General features: G+C 39.3%; 1 protein-coding gene across 4 annotated transcripts; it reads right to left on the bottom strand.

Moving 5' to 3' along the window:
- Positions 1 to 329: 329 nt before the first annotated feature.
- PTGFR (prostaglandin F receptor) lies at positions 330 to 22808 on the bottom strand. 4 transcript variants are annotated; one of them, XM_034064098.1, is made up of 3 exons: positions 22734 to 22808; positions 20616 to 21463; positions 330 to 2552 (listed from the first exon to the last, which is right to left on the bottom strand). In XM_034064098.1, the coding sequence occupies exons 2-3, from the start codon at positions 21402 to 21404 to the stop codon at positions 2247 to 2249; spliced, it is 1095 nt and encodes a 364-aa protein (XP_033919989.1). In that variant the 5' UTR covers positions 21405 to 21463; positions 22734 to 22808; the 3' UTR covers positions 330 to 2246. The 4 variants fall into 4 exon arrangements, with proteins under 4 accessions (XP_033919989.1, XP_030906673.2, XP_005151097.2 ...); XM_031050813.2 differs by lacking the exon at positions 22734 to 22808 and adding an exon at positions 22092 to 22366; XM_005151040.3 differs by lacking the exon at positions 22734 to 22808 and adding an exon at positions 22092 to 22366 and having other exon boundaries at positions 20937 to 21463.
- Positions 22809 to 23035: the final 227 nt, after the last annotated feature.

The raw sequence follows: 23035 nt of genomic DNA, 5'->3' as shown, positions 1-23035 counted from the left end.
TGTTGGCAGATATTTGGAGAAAGGCACTTCCATCCCAAAAACCAAATTCCCCTTGTCTCCACTTTTACTTGTTTTTTCTAAGCATGGTTCATCAGAACTTGACCTTGTTGGCCCTAGACCACCAACTGCACTGGGCTGCTCATGTAGCAATGAAGAGTATGAACACTGGCAACTCCTATCTGAATTCTGTCTTCTCTACCTTCACAACTGATATTGTATGTGTGAATGGCAGTGGCGGGCTTAAATCCAGTGTGAGGGGTTTTATCAAGAGGATTTTTTTTAACAACCAGATCTCTATTGTTACGCAAAAATATCATAACTCTGAAAGATACAGTTTGATAACTTTAATGAGGCTTTGCAATTTACATTCAATATGTATTAGTACACAAAATATAAGAAATCACATATACATATAAACTTTTGTTTTACAAGTCAACCAGCATGAACTACACAAGCTACATTTATTCACATAACAAAAAGAAACATTGACGAGCTTCATTCACCGATCAAACATCTCAACAATTTACAGACCAGTATTTTTTTTGCAGCTGCTAAAACAACAATCTTCCATAAAGAACAAATAATTTATGTCAACAGATACACGGGCATCACATTCTATGAAATGAAAATGCCAAACTTAACACTGACTGGATGCTTGCACTATTCAGCAAAACCCACGTGAAGCAACAGTGCAGAGCTTATACCAGCATCAAATCTGTCCACGGTTTATCAGCTCTGTGACTGAGAAAATAAATCACATATAGAAATTCTTTAGGGTAAATGAAGCCATTTCATTTCATTAAAGGGTTATTTAACCCACTTATTTTTCAACCTTTTTAAAACAAAAAGGAAATAGCTTTTAAACCAAAAAAGAAATATTTAAACCTTTTGGTTTTTTATTTTCTGCCTTAAACTATTCTCATATACAACATGAATTTGTACCTTGTGAATAGCTTTGGTCCCTTAGACTACCTGATGAATCAGTTTTTAATTACTTTGTCAAAATACTTCAACAATTCACTAATGCAGTTATTTGAAGCAGGTAAAAATAACATAGGCATTTCCATCTTAAAACAATCCCTCTGCTACAAAGTCTGATACTCTTATTGTTGTTTCTGAACAGGAATACAGTCACAAAAAACAAAGCTTCTTTTAGCAGCATTAAAGGTGAAGGTCTTCCTGTGCAAAGTCCTGGAAACTTTCAGATCCCTTCAAATACACTGAATACCCTCAGCAATTCAGACACAGACCCTGCAAAAACTAAGCAAGCCATTTGTTTGCACAAAAAAAAACAACCCAAAACACACCCCCAGTGCAGTTCCCTGCAGAGATGCTCATTTGGTCACACTCATTTTTCATGAGACATGTGTGACCTTTTACAAATGAAGCACATATACCTCATGAGCAATACAGTGTATGCCTTATGGGAACACTTCAAGATACTTCCTTCAGTTTGGGAGTGGAAAAAATGAAACAACTACATTTTTTACAGACTAAGCACAGCTTTATGCAGTTAGTTTCACCAAAATTTGTTGAACGGACTAAAAACTCACCAATAGATCAGAAAATGTAACTGTAAGCAAGCTGAGCTGATCTGCTGTGTTCCCACAAGGAACTTCATGGTTTGTCAGTGATTTGAAAGGAATGTTTAAGCTGATGAAGTCTGCAGCTCTCCCAAAAACTCATGGAACAGTAAATAATTAAGAGGTCAAGTAAACGAACCATGCAAATTTGATCATTTAATAAGCTGTGCACAAACAAAATGCCTTTTATATATCTAACTGGAAATTCAATGCCTAAAGGCAAAGAATACCCTTATGGAAAGGATGCTGGAGTTCACCCTAGGAAGCAGTGACTCTGCAAAATATCTGAGGGTATCACTGGTAGATAAAATCTATCCCTTTTAAAAATGACCTTGACTTTCACAATTGCATGTGTTCTTAAAAAGCCTGCTAAGGTAAAGGATTTGGTAGGGGAGTGTTATAAGGAACCCTGTTCACTTTAATACCTGGAAAAGAGGAATACAGGACTATTCATCACTCTGCTACCAGTTTTGGAATGGATGTATTCTAAAGGGAATTAAAACATTCAAGTGTGTCTTTCAGAGTAGCAATATTGAACCAGCTAGCAGCAAGAGCAAACCACTCAAGATTTTAAACAAGTGCCAAACCACTGAGCCTTGGAATTAATTTTAACATGTTGCCCATGTATGAGAGCTGCCTCCATCATCTCTCCATACATTGCGTTTAATGCCCTGCATTGCTGAGTGGCTGTAGGTTTATTTGTTTGGAACTTACTGGTGACTCAGATATTGCTGCAACCTTCAAAGAATTCTTGATGGAGCTGAGTTCCCACATGTGTAAGTTTATGATGTGCACACCACAACATCCCCTTGCGATCTTATACAGGTTTTTAAGCACAGCTTTCCGGAGAAGAATGTACACCCAGGGATCTAAAATCTGATTCCATGTTGCCATTCGAAGAGCGAAAAGTATTGTTTCACAGGTCTCCTTTGAACGACTCTCATTTATCCCAATTTTGGCCATTGTCACCTGAAAATTGAGTATTTTAAAATTATCATCAAAAAAAATACACCAAGAGAGCACATAAACAAGTGAAATTTCAACATTTTCTCTAATCATCACACATTCACAACATCATAGAATCATAGAATAGTTAGGGTTGGAAAGGACCTTAAGATCATCTAATTCCAACCCCCCTGCCATGTGAGGGACACCTCACACTAAACCATATCACCCAAGGCTTCATCCATCAATGCATCCCAATTGAAAAGTACACACTTTCAGACATGTCCTAGAAATCCTGTTTTACATACAATAGACATGTGTCTCTGCTGAAACTTGAGCAGAAGATGGCAACCAGCCAGAGAATACCCCCAAAACCAGTAACTGATTTGAGCAAGGAATACAAACTTACTTATAATTTAAGCTAAAAAAGCATGCTAAGACTGTTCCAAGGGGTGGGTTTTTCAATTATAGAAGCTACTGGCTGATCATTTCATGAAGTTTTTAATGAAAGTTATTTATTTTTCCACATTTTCAAATTAAAGCCTGCATGAGGAATATAGCACTTTGATTTCATCAAGAAGATTCACACATTTTAAGCTGCAACAAAACAGAATTTATTGACACTACAGGGTTTAGAGGTATCTAGGAAAAATTAAGCCATAGTGACAAAGGCCACCAATACCCCTCCTCTTGCCAATTGAGACACAGAGGGTTTCATTCACCTGTGGAGGTGGTGCCCAACAACAGACCTGCAGGCCTACAACAACAACAACAACACTGTCAGAGCTAATAGTTTCACATGAGTGGAAGTATTAGCCTTCCAGTATACCTCAGACTGCTTGTGACAGAGGATACCCAAGAGCTACACCAGCCCAGCAAGTTGTGGCTGGCCTCCCCACTTTGCAGAGCTGCAACCTGGGCTTTGAAACACCAACCATAGTAAAACACTGCCTGTACAGGCTTCTGCCACTGAGGTTTTGTAACCTGAGTTCCTGTGTGAAGAAAGCGTGACTCTGCAAAGCCAGGAACCCGCCAGAGGATGGTAAATTATCTCTCTCTATTATTAATGTTAAAAGCACATGAAGACTTTCTTGGTAGAAAGATGAAACACTACTAAGGCTTTCAGTTCCAAAGCCTTTAAAGCAATACAGGTATTTAACAAAGAAATAGGATATTTTACAACTGATGTTATGAGTACCTCATTTATTGAGTGCTAGAGGTAAGATCAGTCTGTCCAAGTGCAGAAAGTCATATTTTCACTAAGATACATTGTAAAGAAAACAAAACAAAAAACAAAACCAACAAACAACCTCCCCAAAACTCCCTAAAATATAATAATAAATGAAAAGAAAGAACTACTGTTCAAGACTCCAGCAAATCTATTATACTCCTTTTTAAAGGCTTCTCTGTATTCCTAAGCCCTACTTATAGCTTGCAGGTCACCACATCTGAGTATAAACTTGAGTGGAACAGAGTACTTGCTTGATTAAACATTGATGAAGAGTTTCCATATGGCCGTCTATGACAGCAGTAAAGAGAACCCTGAGGAACATTCCTGAAGAAGCTGGTAAGACTGGCAGAAGCACAGCTGGGAACCAGTGCAAGGAGGAGGAGGAATGTCTGAGCACTGAGCCAACACAAACACTTCCAAGTCAGTTCCCTAAATCTGCTTTTCACTCCACATCCAATGGATGCATTCCTTTCTGACATCAGCAGCCCACCCAAAGTTGGACAACTCCTTTGGCTTCTGCATGGGATGTTTTCTCAGGACAGTTCTACACTTTATTTATTAGAGGTCCAATAGCACAAGCTAAACTCAGACAGAATAGTCTGTACTCATGCAAGTAGGACTGGGCAGAAACCGATGACACGACAGAGCTCATAGACCAACCTCCTTACCAAATATACCACATGCTTGACTTAATAGAGATATCTAGCTTCCTAATCTTGATGTAGTTCAAAATTGATATGTTGTACTTCTCTTGCAGTCTGCAAAATCAATAAATGACAAATCCAATGCAATTTATGCCCAGAAGAGGAAACACTAAACGTTGACAACTAGGAAATGTAGCTTCATCCAGATTTTGTAAAACTATTGTTTTCTCACATTACTTCACAAATTCATGAAATTCCTTTCCATTTAATAGTAATCACCTCTAAGTGAATCCATTCATCTACTGTTCAACTTGCTGGCTCAATATAAAGTACCTTTGTTTTGATTATGGATTTACATACAGTAAATCAGGACAATAAGAAATTTGATATATAATTTTATGAATACTTGAAGAAGCTTCATCCAGAGCATTTAAGTTACCTCTTCTGAATATTGGACATATAAAAAATAATGCATCTGAACTCAGAGATTATGTACATAGCTAAATGCCTAAGCAACTCAGCTGTGAATCCATGTATTGGAAATAATAAGATAAATCTACATTATCTATACATTTTGCCTCATAAAATAAGATTTTTTCATCAAACTTGTATTATCTGGTAGTGTTATGCAGAAATTGAAAAAAGTTTAATTTCTTGTATCACTAAAACCAACATAAAATTATATCCCAACTTTCTGAAGTTCTGAGAGGCTAAGATTTCCCTATAGGCCTGGTGTAAAACAGAGAATCTGAGTTGAATCCCAAGCATGAGCATTTTTATCCTAAAACACTTGTGGCAAAGCAGTGGTAGCAACAGACATGTAACCATTGCACTCTCTCAAGAGTATGAAATGAGATAGCTTCTCACTTTTCCAAAGAGCCTGCATGCTACTGGGAGGTTTCCTATGTCTTCTGAGAAAACACGTAAGAAACTTGCACGCAAATGAAGACAACTGCATGCAAACAGAGGGCAAAAAGAAGACTATGTCCTGCCTACTGGAGCCTTTCTGAAGTCATCTGATGATTTCTAGAATAAGACCATAAACTGCATCTGAAGAGAGGTAAAATGGAGCGAGACCAATATAAGTTATTATTTCTAACACATTTTCATGGCTAATTTTGTAATTTAAATTCTTAAAACGCTATTCCAAAGTCAGTGTGAAATCATAATGATAAAAAGGCCTAATACACTACCAGCTGTTCAATAAAGGCTATCACTGAAGCAAAACAGGCAGTCAGTCTGTATTTGCTCCCCAGATGCAAGTAAGTCGTGTCACTGAACCGGCTCAGAAACTGCAACCAGAGCTTGCTGCAGTGCTAAGCTGACTTCTGAGAGCAGGACCTCCTCTGGAGGCACAGAGAGGACACCTGAAGGATGATGCAGGAATCCTGTCCTCTGTAGCAAGCAGTACACAAATAGGGAAGCGGGAAGAGGCAATGTGATTGCATCATATCTACTTGCCTTTTGATCTCCACAACAGAATTTAATGTTCATGCAGATTCAGCACTATGACTCAAAAAATTAATCTCCAGCTGGTAAATAAATGTAACTGATGACATTTTCTAACATATTTAGAAATGTAAAAATTCAAGTAGCACTTTGCTGAGTTATACAATGTTTATATGAACACAGCTGTAGTATGTCTGCCTGGTTTGCAAAGAAAAACAAGAAAGTAAGCAATACAATTCAAACTTTCGTTAGGAAAGTAACTATAAAAGTATAACTGTAAAAGTGACTTTCTAAACCAAGATGGCCTGCTTGTAAGATAGAAAGTTGTTCTGACTCATTGTAGTTCTTGGTGATTTAAGGAAAGACCTGAGAATTCCTTGTCCCTAAAAATAACTACAGAGAAATCGAACTTGTGTCAAGCAAGGATCTGACACAACACATCACACTTCTCCATCCTTTTTGTCCCATTTTAGGCTTCATTAACACCAAAGCCCACTTTGCAAGTTCCAGGAAGTCTGATGGAAAAGTTTCAAAAACATTTTGAAATCATTGACTTCTACTATTTTGCATGTAGCAGATAGCATCAGAGACTGCCATTTCCCTTAGGGACAAAGCCCAGTGCAACAAACTAAAAAACAATCACTCCAAAGCTTCACACCACCCTCCAAATATAAACAGCATGATTTTAATTTCCTTTCCAATAGGATCACAATTATATGAGAACAACTAATATGCTAAATGGCAGTGCTGCTTAGTCACATTCCTGGTTGTACTCAAGGACAGCCAGTCAAAACAAGCAACAGACTTTAGAGCTAGTTAGGAAATAAGACAAACTGTAATGCTACTTTGATGTATTTCAGCACATATGCTCTAAATCCAGGTTCTAGCCTTGACTTCAGGAAAGTGGATAAAAAACAGTCACCAAGAGATTGTCATGGAAAGCAGAGCAGGCAAATGCAGGAAATAATCTTCCTCTGTAGGTCAGCCTTCAGTCTCCAGCTCCCTATGGGAACCTTGCAGACCCTCCCAAACCTCTTCCTCCTCCTTTGGATTTTATAACAAGCAGTTCTGAGAATTTCCACTAATGGAAGAAAGGTCACGCTTTTTTTCAGGATTTGCAGAGTGCTCATATTTTGTCACTGATGCCTATGTTGAATCCAGAGGTGCCACAAGGCAGTATTGTACTGATTACATCCCACTCTATGTAAAAAAAAATATATATATAATTAGTTTGAATTTCATTTCCAGAACTTTTTGGAACTTCCATTATCCATATATGCTAAAAAGAAGCCGCAGTCTGCTACAGGCAAGAGCTGACAGAATATAATACTTTGTAGTACTCTAAACTTCGAGAAAAAATTTGCAAAAGAGGAGGAGAGAAAAAACAGAGTGTTTCTGCCTTCACATTTTATGTACCATTTTATATCTCCAAAGAACAGCCATTAGGAAAGAAACACTGACAGCAAATCATTGATAGCATATCATTGCTATGTACATTTTCCAGTATATAACCAAGCTTTTGTTGCAACAAAGCCGAGTATGCTGCTTTTTTTTAAATGTGATTTTATGTAAGTCAGTTTAAATGCAAGAGATTCCAAGAAAAACATGTACCACACCACTTCTGCATCAAAATGTTAGTACATGCACATGCTTAAGCCATATAAAATGCTTTTTCTGTTACAGATCTGCAACATGATTTTCCCTTAAGGATTTCCTTTCCCTTTTTAAAAGAAAGACAGAAACCATACCTTCAACATTTCTATACCAGATGATCATTTGGTACAGCACGTAAATTTTAACTGAGCATAGTGATTTTATGGGAAACTGTGTATTCAAAAAGGATCTGGAGAAGACAAAATGCATTAAGAAGTTTTCCTCCACATTAAGGGTTCAGGGATAGAGGGTACTTTTAAGGGGATACATAATACTTCCATGTGTAAAGTTTTGCAGGATCAGCTTTTGACGAATAGCACCAAAATAAAGGAGTCCCGTTTTCTCTCATGTACGTTCCTGTGAAAAAAATTACACTCAAAATTAACAATAGATCCACTGGGTCACTATTCACTTGGGGAAAAATCTTATTTTTTGCAGAAGTTCTACAAAACTTCTACATTTTGTAGAAGTTTATTTGGCCTCCATGTGCTTCATATTTACCTCCCTTAAAATGGAGATGTGTAAACCTTTTGAAGGTATTGTAAAGCTAAAGGCATTTAGAGCTCAGAGGTGTTTCCACAGCACTACTGCTGTGATAAAAGTCAAAAAAGTACAGAGCAAACAAGAAAACACATCATTTTCCACAAAGCAAATGAAAATAGTTTCTAACATTCCTTTCTCATAGTTGATTCTGTGACCAGGCAGTTTCTCACCAGCACAAGATGCTTCACTTCATTAACATGGTACCAGTTAGGATACATGTGTCTTTTCTCATGTTGGCAACATCAAAGCCTTGAAACAGTATGTTCAAGCACCCCTCTGAACTGGTAGGGCAGAGCTCACTACAACTGAAAGACAAAGAAAGGACTGCAGTGTAGCAGCGAATATATGACACTGCAGCCATTACACTAAACTACAGCTCCATGGGTGTCTGCCAGCCAGCAGCTCAGCTCCATCTGACCTCGACGTATGATCCCCTCTCACTGAGGCTGTTCCGTTCTTCCGAGCTTTCTGCTCTCCTCACACAGGCTCAAGTCTGCAGGCACAGTCTGTTGCACTCCATTACTGTGCCATTAGAGTCAAGTGTGACATTTTCACCATCTGTGTTTTTACAGCTCTATGCAAAATATTTATGGACCGTGATACACTTCCTGAGTAAACATTTGGAAACATCATTTGAAATTAGATTTTTATGTATGCAAGAATTGGTCAAAATTACTGAAAAAAGCAAACAAACATAAAGTGCCACAATGTTATACTCACTATTTATATCTTATTAACTGCCTTTGGCATTATAATGCCCTGCATAAAGCAGGAATGCAACTCTGAAATAAGCCTCATAAACAGAAGGATTTTTTTTGTATGCATCAACTTACAAACATTAACTGAAGGTGAAGATTCCATTTTCCATATTTACATATGTTTTGCTGTAACATAAATTCAGGTTGGGCTTGAATGAAACATTCCAGGTCACCTTTGTTTCTCTAAAAGAACCCAGTTTATTTCTATCTTGGATTGACAGTCCTTTTTCATGCTTTTCTTTCCTCCCCCTCAAAATTAGAAATAATTTGGTTCAACTAGCTGACAATGTAATTGCTCCCACAGCTTAATTAACTCATTTGAAAGGAAAGCAGAATGGATAGGGATAAAGAAGATTTCAGCACTAAAAAGAGATGACTCACTCCGTAACGAAAAGACATAATGTCCATACCACAGTCAAATAAACAACCTGTTTCCTGAGCTACATATTTTTAAAGTTACAAGAAAGCCTGCTTCCATAGAGCAAGGAATGTATTGCTGCCTGTCAACAACATCTGTAACAAAAACCTCTTGCACAAAAAAAAAGATAATTTTACAGATAAAATTTAAATATTATTGACTCAGCAATGCTGAAAGAGTCTTTACCTACAGACAACTGCTAGACCTCTTGGGACCAGAAAATAACAGAGTACTTCTGATCCTGCATAACAAGGATTATCCTGAGAAACACAAACAAATCAAATGAGTATTTAGGGATGTAAGGACTGTATGTATTCAGGATCTATTTGTTCTACCATTAAGGCCATGTGGGTAAAGCTCCAAACCCTGGAAATAGCCTATTACTTCTCTTTTATTGCTTTGATTTTTCAAGGCTTTCACACTCCTTTAAAAACAATCACATTTTTACTGGTTAAATAAATATAGATTTAAGAGCAACAGAACTTCTCTCGCTAATACCCTACAAATACACAAGAATCACAAGCACATAACACTGGGGAGGAAGGCAATTGTCTGAATACAGAAAAAAAGAGACAATATACAGACAAGAGGAAAAAAATCCACGATTACAGAATGAATTCAGCACTTAATTACCGTTATGCACAGGATCAAACCAGTAGGTTAGAAGTGAACTGTCTGATCAAATCTCACCACATTCACGCTGCATCATTACTAAAATCATCCTCTACTTTACCTGTCTGAGGAAAGATGCAGTATAGATTCAGCAACCAGAGGCAAATCCTCCACTTACATCTCTGAAAACAAAAAATTGTATTCTATAGGGAATGTAGGTTCTGCCAGTTCTTACCTGGCCACTTTTTTAATTCTCTCAGGTTCATTAACTTTTGTCTAAGAATCCAAGAATCACACTGCCTAAGGGTTCCTTGGACAAGTCAGTCCCAGATTTCAGAGGAATGGCACACACATGCAGGCTTTCAGGGCAAATACCACCAAATCCAAAGATATCCATACATGTTGGAGGTGTTAAAAGAAGGAAGAAAAATGTCACAATCATAATATACAGTGGTCTTTTCACCTTTTCTAGAATTCAGGGGGACAGATGGCTTTGCAGTGTGACGAAGCCAGCAAGACCTGAAGTCACAAGAGGTCTAAAAAATAACCTACTCAATTGCCTACCAGTGTAGTCAAACCTTCAGTTTAATTATCTGAGAAATTATGGTGTTTATTACATGGGTATAGAGTGAAAATAAGGAAGGGGGGAAAAATATACTAATTTGTGACTATATTTTATGTATGTTTAAATTTACCATGTATGCAACATACACAGTGGAGGAAAACTAAATCATCTTGAAGGACTGGAGTCATAGTCACCTGGTGCTACCTTGATTTGCAGTATTTAAAAATCTGCCAGCAGGTGAAGAAAGATGTGACGTGTTCCTTTCATAGTGTTTTTTTCTTCAAACCACCTTTATCAAAGTAGCTTATTCTATCCATCATTCTGAAGAAGCACACTATGAAGTTAGAAATATCAAGGCTAATGAATTAGCAACCTATTTACCAAGTTGGAATACATGATTTGCAAATTTATTTTTTTTTATAATGTTAGCAAATAAACTAAAAGGGACTCTCTGCAGCTTCAGCACCTTTGAGGTGGAAGAGGGAAGAGAAAATCGAATCTCCATTGAAGAGTGATTTATTTCTTAGTACTTCTGCAAACACACACTCATGGTAAAAGATGGATTCAAATTTATTTCCAAATCACTAATGAACTGTAAATCATAAAACAAGTTACTACCAGTTACATGGATCCTCACCTCCTTCCTTCTTCACTTTCTGTTTAGACACCTTTCCATGCAGTGAGGCAGATGGGAATGCAGCTGGCCACATCCTTGCCAGAACAAAAGTCTTCCTCCTCATGTTCTCATATCCTGATGTTGATCACATGGGTGACAAAGTTGCTTGTGAGCAGACTCAGTACATCCTCTACATCCTCCCTCAAACCTGTAACCTGGTGGTGGTCGTGTAGCCTATGCACAGCCAGCTTGTGCAGGGTTCAAGCCACTGAGGCAGCTGGCAGCAGACAGGTCAAGGACAGCAGGTAGGGGACCATATGGAGATCAGTCAGTGACTTCTATTTCTCCAATTACAAAGTAATCTTTGGTTTCTGTGAGCTTAGTATTGAGGTCTAAATGCCTTAAAAATCTCAGTTCAGGATATTCCTTACACAAAGGCTCATCTTTAGCCTTCTGTGGGGGAATCATGCAGAAACACTACTTCACTGCCATTCAAACCCACTCTTCGGCACGTGTCTCTGAATGAGGTCTTCACACAGCTCATTAAAAATTGGAGCTAAGTGCAAACTTATGAGCTATTCTCCACTCCCAGCTCTGTCTGGCATAGATAAGAGCAATCTTTCAGCATGAGACAGTGGACAACTACAGTGCAACTCAGGTTCATTCAGACACTCAGCTCTTTCGTTTCATCCTATATGAGAATGAATCTGAAAAAATGCAAGACAGTTACTAAAACTTTACTGTAACTCCTGTAAACACTTTCTGCAATATTCTGCTACCTGACCATTACTATTTCTAAACACACATACACAAAACCCATGAGGGGATCATTCTACTGTTCTGCTGGGCACTCTGCACGCACAGTAAACAGGCACCTTCCTCCTTAGGGTAGCCTGTAACCTAAATTCCAATTCAGCAATTTTTCAATATTTTTATGTAAAATTTAGGTCTTAAAAGCACAGGAAATAATAATTATTGCTCTGGTTTAAATCTAAACAGTGCATTAACCTAGAAAAGTATCCAAGTAATGCACTCTCTCAGACATGAACTGATTCTACGCTATGTTTGAGACAACTTCTACTAAAAAGAATTTATAATCACCACACAAAACTTAAGATCGTGAATTAACACCATAATAAATATCTCACAGAATGTATGAATGTACACCTCACCCTGATGTCTGTCATGTTAAACCTGGGGAGGATGAAGAACTTTCTGGAATTGTGCCATGTGAGTGCATTTGACCCAGAGACTATTCAGCAGCAAGTTTACTATTTAAAGTCTTCAGATAGTCAGGAAAGAGAGCTTTCCTAAAATAACCATCCAAAAATGGTTATGTCGTGTATGACATTTTCCAGAAATGGTTATGCATTGTCTGATATTTTCAAGCAAGAAAGGCCTGAATAAGTTTAATATATAGGAAATACAAATAAATCTCTTGCATCAAACAAAAAAAGAATTTATGTCAAATTGACTTACTTCTTAAGATCAGGCGCAGAAAGCAAAAACTTACCAACTGAGTAATAAGAGGAGGTTATAAATGGCAAATTTATCTGGCTGAAATTTTCAAATTTTGATTTTTCGTGATGGCAACTTCAAAACTGGGAAAAAAAAGGCAACATTTTCTGTGAAAGTCACTGAAATCTACTTTGAACAAAAAATTGTGTTTCAGTGTGTAGGTCTTTATGGTTTAATTCCATAGATACAGTATAAATTAAAAAACAAGCAGCAAGCAGTTTTGAAAGAAAATCAGGACCATGCTATTTTGGAAATGCAGTGTTCTCACATGACTGGAAACCTGCTTTCCCTAATTTTTCTCTCCAAAACAAAACAATCTAATTGCATTCTGGCAGCACCGCATTTTCAGAAAAAGGCTTTACGTTCAGTTTTCCCAAACAGCACAAATAAACATAAATAACAAAAACTACAGTTATGCTTCCCCAAAAAACTCTAGTAAAGCACAATCTGTCAATCTCAGCTCTTCTTTCCCTGGTTCATATCACTTCTGCAGGACAATATGCTGACGACCACCCATTTCTGCTCCAGAACTTCTTTCCTGTTCTCAGCAGCTTAGCTCCCTGACTTCAGTTAGTGGGAGATCAACTCTTGAATTACAAATGTAGCCACAATTAATATAGAGTTTCTAAGCACTCTGTGATAAACTAAGGCCTGGCCCACACTTAAAAACATTTTTTTTTAATGATTCATATTTCTCAGAAAGGCTAAGGCCTGTAAGAGCTCTACAAACTGTAAAATATTATAATAGGGACAGGTCAGTTCTGAACACTGAAACAGTACCTTTGAAATTCAGTATTGTTTTGGGTGGGTATACTCAAACAAAGCTCCTTCAATTTCTCCTCTAACCTGGAGTAAATTTGATGTGCCTCTTAAAAATCCAAAACAGAAGAACGATCTCTACAGCCAACACTAGAAAAAGGCAGGAACATCTTATCCAAGTGTGTCTAGTATCATAGAAACAAATCTGAAGAGATGGATTGAATTTTTAAATGCTTTGTTTTAAACTTTGTTATTCTCTCTGAAAATTCCTGAAATGTTTTCCCATGTAATATTTTCATGGTGACATACAAAAGCATACTCAAATCATCTGAGCTACTGCTTAAACCTTATTCCACAGGAAACTAAGCTAAGGAGACACCTCTGTCATGCGAATAACAAACATCAATCAAAATGAGTGTTCTTTTTCCTCTTAACCCCTAAAATCAGCTACTTATTCCAAAATAGCTTTTGGGACATAATATTACTAATGACACTAGCATTTCAACAATTTAACCTTCAGTATGAGAAGCTCATTTAGAGGAACTCAAGTAAGAATAGTAATTGAATTTGCACAGTGTCCACATATCTATTGAAAAACTCAGCAAGCAATTCAAAGCCTATGATATGAGAGTGAGTGAGAGCTCTTTTTCTAGTGTAGCTTGAAATGACACTTGTATGACACGGTTTTCTTTACAGAGGACCTTAGCATTTTATTCAGTCAAACACCACTCCTGATTTGACCTCTTCTAACACAGCAAAGCCTGGAAGAGAAGTAACAAACTATAGTTGACAATAACCATTCCTGTATCAATGCTACAGACTAAAAAGCCATATCTAGCAGGCCTGCTAGCAAAAAGTTTTTTTCCTTTCCCTGTGAAACCAGTTAATTTTTTAAAGCTGCCATGGCAGAAGTGGGCTCCTGAGGTGAGCTTGCACCCGGCCCAAGAGATGCAATGACAACATCCGACGGGCATTCCCATGGTGGGCCTGTAGCAGGTCAACTCTGCTATGCTCATCAGCCTGCCACAGGCAGGGTATGAAGGATAGCCCAGACTCAACTTGAACCACACCTTCTTTACTGTGACAGCACATGCCTTTTTTGTATGGTGTCAACAGACAAACATTCTAGCAAAACATGACAAGAATTCAATGACAAAAGCCAGCACATAGTCATTATCATTGATTATCTTCTTTAAAATCTGAATCTTGAGAAAGACAAAGTATGGTTTTCCCCTGTGAAAGTAACTTTTACAACAGCTTTCAATGCTGCAAGGTTAGCTAAACATATTTAAGAGTATTTTCTTCAGTCTTCAGGAACAGGTCAGTAGAAATTGAAAGCCTAATTTATTATTTTTCAAAAGAAAAGATCACTCTTGTTGATAGTGCTTATGCAGGCACAACGAGCTCATGGAGACTGCAGCTTTGACTAACAACCTGCTTAGAGAATATGCTTCTGCAGAGCAGACCCCCATGAGATCTGGGGTGACTTTACACAGTGAAAAGGCCTCAGTAGCAAAGCAGGGACCTGCATCTTGGGACATCTTGTGTCTGCTTCTCCTAAACTGCATTTATGGATTATGAAAGTCATGAGAGCACAAGAGAAGGGGCAATTTTTTAACTATTTTACTTCAGGGACAATATAACCAGCAATATTTGAAGGCATACAAATAGGATGCATACATACATGATGCCCATTGTACATATAAGCATAAGGTAGTATAATAAAAATTTTAACTGCCAGCTTATTGTGCTATATTGAAAACATGAATGAAGGGGGATGCTTCAGGGATAGCACAGTTATGAACCCCTGGCAAAGTGTCATTAGGCATATATATACACGATTGTACATACAAAAACACTAAATGAGATGCACAGCAGCCTGCCTGCTGCCACAAAGTACCTTATACTGTGCAACTTCGTGGCCTAGAATTTAGTAAGCATAAAACCTGCAACCCACTGACTTCCTTCAGTACATACCAACCATGATCCTGTCTCAGCACCCAAAATACCTAGTAGAGCAACTAGGGTGGAGTGGGCTGGGGTAAGTATATTCCAGTGAGAGCCTCCCTCTTAGTGCACTACGGCCCTTCTCACCTCCTCTGACAGCATAATTACCAAAAAGGACCACGCGGACCAGCTCTGCAGCTTCTAGGTTGAAGTGATTCAGCAAACTGCAAGCTAAATGCAGCCCTAGGTCCACAGAAAATCATCCTTGTGTGAGACAATATGAGGACAAGAAGTCAGAGTGAGTTCAGAGAGACACAATTAGCGCAACGATCTGGAAAGGGAAGAAATGACATGAGACTGCTAGAAATTAACCATGACAGTGAAATAAGGAATTGAATAAAAGATGATTTAATCATATGTAATAAACAGCTGAAGTCTTTCAAAAAGAAAAAAGGAAAAAAACAGAAATGGCTATTTTTTTGCAGTAGAAGGGAGGTAAAACTGAATTGAAAGTAATCAGGTAACTGCATGGAAAGGGATCTTAAGAATAATTTGAATGTAAAAATTTTTCCCAGGCTGTGTTCCACACATGAAAAAAATTGTACATTTCTACATATCACAATTTGTTCCTATAGATAAATTCACTCTGAAATAAATTCCTCTTGCCCATTACAGGGAGTTCACTTTGCTACTCCAAAACCAAGATTTAAAATACGTTTATCCCTTACGCCCACAGAATTTGACATACCAAACTCAGAATTTGCTCATATTAACACAGCTCCAAAAACATGCTGTATCATGACAGACCAGATGTCAAGTCACCACCAAAACCAGCTTTATATAACAATCAATTTCATCAGAGATGCCTGTCACAATGATCCAGACCAACTTTTTGCTTTGGGAATCCAACCCCTAGAGCCCAGATTTATCCAACAAAATTCACAAGGATGAAGAAAGATGACTTACTACCCAGAGAAGTTGATGCTACTATCTTTAGAACTTGGTTTCCTGGAACTACTCTTCACAAAGGAAAATTATTTGACTGTTAGAACAAATGTGTCTCTGCAAATCACTGACTACACTGATTATCTGAGAACTCTTGTATTTCACTTGTTTTGCTTTTTTTTAGAATTCCCTCCCACTCTCAACTCCTTCTGAGGAGATGAATATTTCCCCATAAGGCAAGAAGCAGGGAGTACCCCTCATTGTAGTACCTCTATAAGGAAAGATTCTCACACAAAATGAAAATTCTGGCAGAAAATGAAAACACTGTTCATTTTTGAGGAATAGATGAGATGGAGGTCACATTTATAAAGGCACCAAAACAAGTTCATTGCCACTGAGCAGGCGCAGAAGTCAAGTTCACCTCCATGCTAGACATCATTTTGGATGATGACACCATGACAAGTGCAAGGTCCTACACCTGGGTTGGAGCAATCCCAGGCACAGCTACAGGTTGGGAGAGAAGAGATTCAGAGCAGCCCCCCAGAGAAGGACTTGGGGGTGTTGGCTGATGAGAAAATAAACACGAGCCGGCTTCAGTGTGTGCTCACAGCCCAGAAAGCCACCCGTATCCTGGGCTGCATCAAAAGAAGTGTGGCCAGCAGATCAAAGGAGGTGATCCTGCCCCTCTACTCTGCTCTCGTGAGACCTCACTTGGAGTATGGTGTGCAGTTCTGGTGTCCTCAACATAAAAAGGACATGGAACTGTTGGAACAAGTCCAGAGGAGGCCACGAGGATGATCAGGGAACTGGAGCACCTCCCATATGAAGACAGGTTGAGAAAGTTGGGGCTGTTCAGCCTGGAGAAGAGAAGGCTGTGTGGAGACCACATAGCAGCCTTCCAGTATCTGAAGGGGGCCTGTAAGGATGATGGGGAGGGACTGTTCATTAGGGACTGTAGTGATAGCACAAGGGGTAACAGGTTCAAACTTAAACAGGGAAAGTTTAGATTGGATATAAGGAGGAAGTTCTTTACTGTAAGGGTGTTGAGGCACTGGAATGGGTTGCCCAAGGAAGTAGTGAATGTTCCATCCCTGGCGGTGTTCAAGGCCAGGTTAGACAGAGTCCTGGGTGACACGGTTTAGTGTGAGGTGCATGGCAGGGGGGTGGGAACTAGATGATCTTGAGGTCTTTTCCAACCCTAACTATTGTATGATTCTTTGACTCTATGATCCAGGGTCTTCTGCCTCTAATGGCATCTAAAAGTGATTTTAGCACAGGACAGTGTCTGAATATATACATTCATTTAGAGAAAAAAAAATCTAATAGTGAAGTAAATCTGCACCTGGATTACAGCATTGGATAGACTTAATTTTGGTAGCTATGCAGATATGACAACTGATGTACCAGATTAAGAACAGAAGAAAAATAAAGAAAGCAAACCCCCCATTAGATAGACAATCACATAGAATAAATCCAAAGTCCTGCATCTGCAAACCCACCATAAGCTGCACCACCACCCTCCACTTTCTCTTCCAAAGGCTGGTTTGGTTTCTAATCACTTTGGTTTATACTGAGGCAGTTCACTCTCACGTAACATTTTGATCTGTATACTCTTTGGGACAGAGAACACGGGTAAAAGACACAATTCAGAGACTAACACTGAATTTTAGGTTTAGCTTTGAGAAAGAAATAAACAAATGATTTTGAAACAAACAGGTATTTTGCTGCTTTGCCAAATGATTTCACCTATGAATACCTGCTCCTATTTATTTCAAAGAATATTTATTTTGCTATATGATGATTATATTATAGAATGTAAATTATTAATTTCACAAATTAAAAGCCCTGAGAGGTTTCCAAGAATTTGGACAAGTAGATTTGGATCAGCACTTCATCATAAATCTGACATCTGGATAAACCCTGGATCTCTTTATTGTACCACTTGAGCACTATGTCCCTGGCAAAGCTATTTCACTGTATTTATATGTGCTACTGCAGTCCAATAAAGCTTGCTAAACTAACACTGCACTTTTATAATTCTGTTTGTATTTAGTGAACAGAATGCTAAAAAACAAAGATTGGGTAACTCGGAGAATTAACTTTGATGTAAACTCTACAATCCTAGTAACTAAGAAAGGTAATGCCCACCAAGGACCACATCCCATTGCACTGCATTTCGCAGACTATAGAAGTCTCTGCATAAAATGCTAATTGTTCACTTCCTTGAACTTTGTTTACATTAACTTTCTTTTTAAGGTCTCTTTTCTAACATAAATTTGTCCATATTGCAGAACCATTTTCTATACTGCCAGGCTAATTTAGGTGATTGATTAGCTCATCTTCTTTCAAAAGAGATCTAGAAGCAAATCATCATGAGTCTGAAATGCACAGAGAGCACCAGCAGATTTGCCACCCAACGAACCAGAACTGTCCATGTATCGCCTCCTGCGGCCACACAGTCCCAAAAACTTCTAAGTACAAAGTTAAGCAAAAAGTCATTCACTGGTCTGTATCACCAGCTGATGAAAACACCAAACTCTGAAAAGGTTCTGAAAACAAATTTGCCGATGGAGTAATTCATCATTAACTACAATTTAGAAGAAGTTCCATACTTTAACAAAAGTAGCAATGTGATTTCATTAAAGAGTGTCAAGATTTTTAAAATTATGTTGCTATAATTAATAAAAATTGAACAGCATAACAAAATTACCAACACTGAGAAAACAACCACAGTAGTTACAATTCATTGTTCCTTCATATGTTGAAAAAAATAAGTATCTTTTTTGAATTAAGTCTATAGCTCCTTTGACACCCAAGGGATTTTTTAAAAAATCAAAATAATTCCAACCTTTAGGCACAGATATTTTACCTGAAAATATGTAATGTCAGCAGAGGATAATATACTGAGTTCTTTCATGAAAAGTAGAGCCAGCATTTGAGTTATTTTTCCTGAAAACCATTCTGTGGCTTGCCCCAGACAAATTTCAGGAGACGTCTGGAAGTAAGTGGAAGTTAGTTCACCACAAAAGGCTGCTATACTGTTCTGATGATTTACTTTATGCTCTATACACTACAGCCACTACACTGACAAAAGCCAACATGAATTTAAACTATGTTCCAGAGCAAGCCTAGAAAAATTCTCTGCATGTTGAACAGAAGTGAAAGAGGTTTTGTGCATTTCAGTGATGCAGAGATCTATATCCAAACTTCTCTCCTTGAAGTTTGCAATACTGGATTAATTAAATGCTACCTGCCAGATATATCCAAGATGTACTGTTAGCTAGGCTAACAGTAGTATCTAATTTAGAACCATTTCAGGTAACTCCATGCTATACTATAGGCAGTAAGGAAATGAGATATAGCTGGATTAGATTCAGAGCTCAGATTTAAATTTCTGTATTTGTAAACTCAAATCAAAATTGCTCCTCATTCCTATCAGTGGAAAACTACAGGACCCTGTTTCTAGGAAACAAAAATTTCATATCACTTGTAACTTAACCTCTCTCACCCCAGTAAAAAAAGTTTTCTTCAGTCAGGTTTACTACAGCAAAAAGAACACAGTACCAGTTTTATATATAACTGATATCAGTTATCAGTTATATATAAATATAACTGGCCATATATATATAACTGGCCATCATATAACAGGAGCCATCAGATACTTTCCTGTATCATAATCCTGCTTCTTTCATCCTGCTCACTGAGTGCACATTAACATGGCAACACTTACCACTCTGGAAGAGTCACAGCAGTTACCTGCTAGCAGTCCTAAGTTACAGTCAGGACAGCAGAGAAAGCACAGCCCCTGCATAGAGCTGCTTTGCTACTCATCTGTCCAGACTAAAACCCAGCTTGGTCAGGTCTAAACCAAATTTTATTTTAACTCACTGCCAAATACTAGTTTTTAATATGACTCTAAAGCAAAGCCCTTAATACCCTGCTAATGGAGTGGAGGATTCTTACATTCTTAACTGTTACCTTCCATCACACAGTCCACGAGTAAACAGTAGTAACAAAAACAAACACACTACCATAAATAAAAAATGATACAAACCACAGTATAGACTAAACAGACCTGCCACTCAAAAATTTCGCTGAATTTTTGGACAAGCTCAACACCTGCTCTGATTTATGCTAGCCACCGTTCTGCTACCACTGTCTCCTTCACAGCACAGCAAATACAGTTCTCACAGTCCCTAGATATATTTAGCTTAGTGTATTTTGCTTATGATCAGAAGTGGAGAATAAATTTCATTTTTGTTATAGAGGCACAGGTACACACATTACAGGCAATATGCTGTAAACTTAATATATTGAAGAGCGACTGGCACTGTTATCACAGCTAAAGCGCTTTAAAATTTGGAGATAAAAAGTATAACTTTTATACAGTGATGTGCATTAAAAATTGGCAAACATGTTAGGCTCTTACCAGGAATGGACTCCAGCAAATGCAAGATACACACATTATAGCCAAGAGCTGAATGATCATTTCAAAATGATGAGATCTGCCTTGTCTTTGTTGACTCTTAAATTTGACTCTTAAGAGAGTAATTCCTGTGACTGCATTGCACAAGAATGAAACAGCAAGGGCCAGTAACCCAAGGCAAGAAAAAAGTAAGAGATAAAATCTGTCTTCCCAGTCCTCAACATGTTCTGTTTTATAGAAGCACCAGGTCCTCGATGCTTGAATTTGATAGGCTCTAAACCTAAGAACAGGCAGCAAAGCTATAAGAACAGCAAACAGACATACCATAGTCAACATCATTTTCACATGTTTAGAAGTCATTTTTGTAGAGTGAAATATTGGCTTAGTGACTCCAATGCACCTTTCAACAGCCATCACACTGCCCAGGAAGAGTGGGCACAAACCAAAGAAAACCATGCAGATGCCAAAAACACTGCAAAGAATGTTGGACTGGTTAAATCGAATCCAGTCTTTATCTGATGCATACACAAACACTGCAATGGCTCCGTTGATGAGGTGGCCAAAGAGATCTGTAACAACCAAGCCGCTAGCGAGAAGCAAAAAGGAGGCTTTGGATTTCTGTCTAAATCTCTGATATGCCTTCAGGAGAATCGCTATTGCAAGGCTGTTGGACAGAATTCCCACTGTCATGAAGATTATTGAAAAGAAAACTGAAATCTTCTTCTCCGTGTGGCAGGTTGTGTTTTTCAAGATTCCAAATCCAGCCAGCCCTGGTGATTTTGAACTGTTCATGATTAGGAAAGGAGAAGCAGCTCTCAAAACATTTCAGCTGTCTTGCAACCAAAAGGCATCTGCAATATTAAAAACAAATATACGCATAGTGTAAAAGGCATGCTACTGTTGAAATGACATTTGAAGCAGAAATTCCATACTATTAGTCTGTGGTACAAATCTAATTTTCTGTTTTCCTGAGTGATATGATATGGCATCATATTTTAAGTGCATCACTCACAGGATAAAACAATTATCTGCATGTATTATACAATGCAGAGAGAGCGTACAGTATCTTTATAGTTTCTGCACATAGTCAGATATACAAAATAATGTGTAACATACATAATGCTCATGTACATATAATCAGAGAAACCACCAAAATATTCTGGTGGATAAACTACATATATATACAAATATTTTTGATACATTTATTTATCGTATTTGGATAATATCCTATAATGATAAATACGCATTTATGAGCCAAAGTAAGAAGTCAAATACTCAAAACTGGAATGTTTGGAGATGATAAACACACTCCAGTTCTCCACTCACTGTTAAGCTTTTATTTGCAAAATAATGTCCCAGCATTTTCCAGGTAATTCTCACAATACAATGTTTTAAAGCTTTAAGGTAACCAACGTTTAAGTCTCCAACTCCCCAGTGCCCTCACTGAGACACAAACTTGCATTTTAGACGCTCCCTTACTCAGAAGTCAATTCTGCAAGTTTACTTCACACTTTATCTCCCATCTCTACTCTCGGGACATTCCTGCTAGTGAAAACTTCCCACGCATGAAAAAGAGCAGGCTTCCAGGTCGCCTGTCACACAGAGGTGCTGAAGTTTCCCAACTTCCGAGCTGGATCAGAAACCGGGCACGAGGGAGCCAGCGGTACTTCCACCGCTCGGGACGGCTGAACCGGCGGCTCCCCTGCGCGCTCCTTGGGAGGAGGGAAGAGGTGCGGAGCAGAGCCTGTCCCGTCCCGTCCCAACTCCGCGCAGCGCGGCAGCCGCGCTGGGAGCGAGCCCCCACAGCCGCGCGAGCACGTGGGTATCGCCGGTGAACCGGGGAGCGCCCGGGGCACCAGCACTCCCACCACCACCCCCCCCCCCCCCCACCTTCCTTCGCCACTGCCAGCACCCTTAAGTGCGCGCTGGTCCCGCCGTCGCCGCCGCCAGGGGCGGAGCGAGCTCGCCACGCAGGGCACAAGTGCCACCGGCCGCTGCCGGTTACCGGCGCTAACACGGCTCCACGCCGCCTCCCTGAGCCGTCGCATCCCGCAGAGCTCCCACCGCCCGGTCCACCTGGGAGACACAGCTCCTTCCCCGCCCCGGTCCATTGCCGCTCACCTCTCCTTCCCTGTGCCGCACCGGCGAGAAACGCTGCGGCGCAGCACGGTACCCAGCCCGCTGCTGCCTCCCGGCCCGCCGCCACCGCCCCCCCATCCCGCCCGCCCGGCGCCGCCCGCCTCCCGCCCTCCCTCTGCCTGTCCTCCCGGCCTTCCGCCCTCCCTCGGTGCCCGCGGACGGTCCGTCCCGCTGCCCGCCCCCGTCTTCCCGCGGGGACAGGGCTGTCGCTCCGCGGGGGTTGCTGCTGCCCCCCGCCCGTCCCCCATCCCGTGCTGTGCAGGGGACATGGGGGTTCCGAGCTC

Source organism: Melopsittacus undulatus, chromosome 6 (genome assembly GCF_012275295.1).
Source record: "Melopsittacus undulatus isolate bMelUnd1 chromosome 6, bMelUnd1.mat.Z, whole genome shotgun sequence".
In the NCBI taxonomy this organism is placed as follows: Eukaryota; Metazoa; Chordata; class Aves; order Psittaciformes; family Psittaculidae; genus Melopsittacus; species Melopsittacus undulatus.
This window is presented reverse-complemented; position numbering and strand designations above follow the sequence as displayed.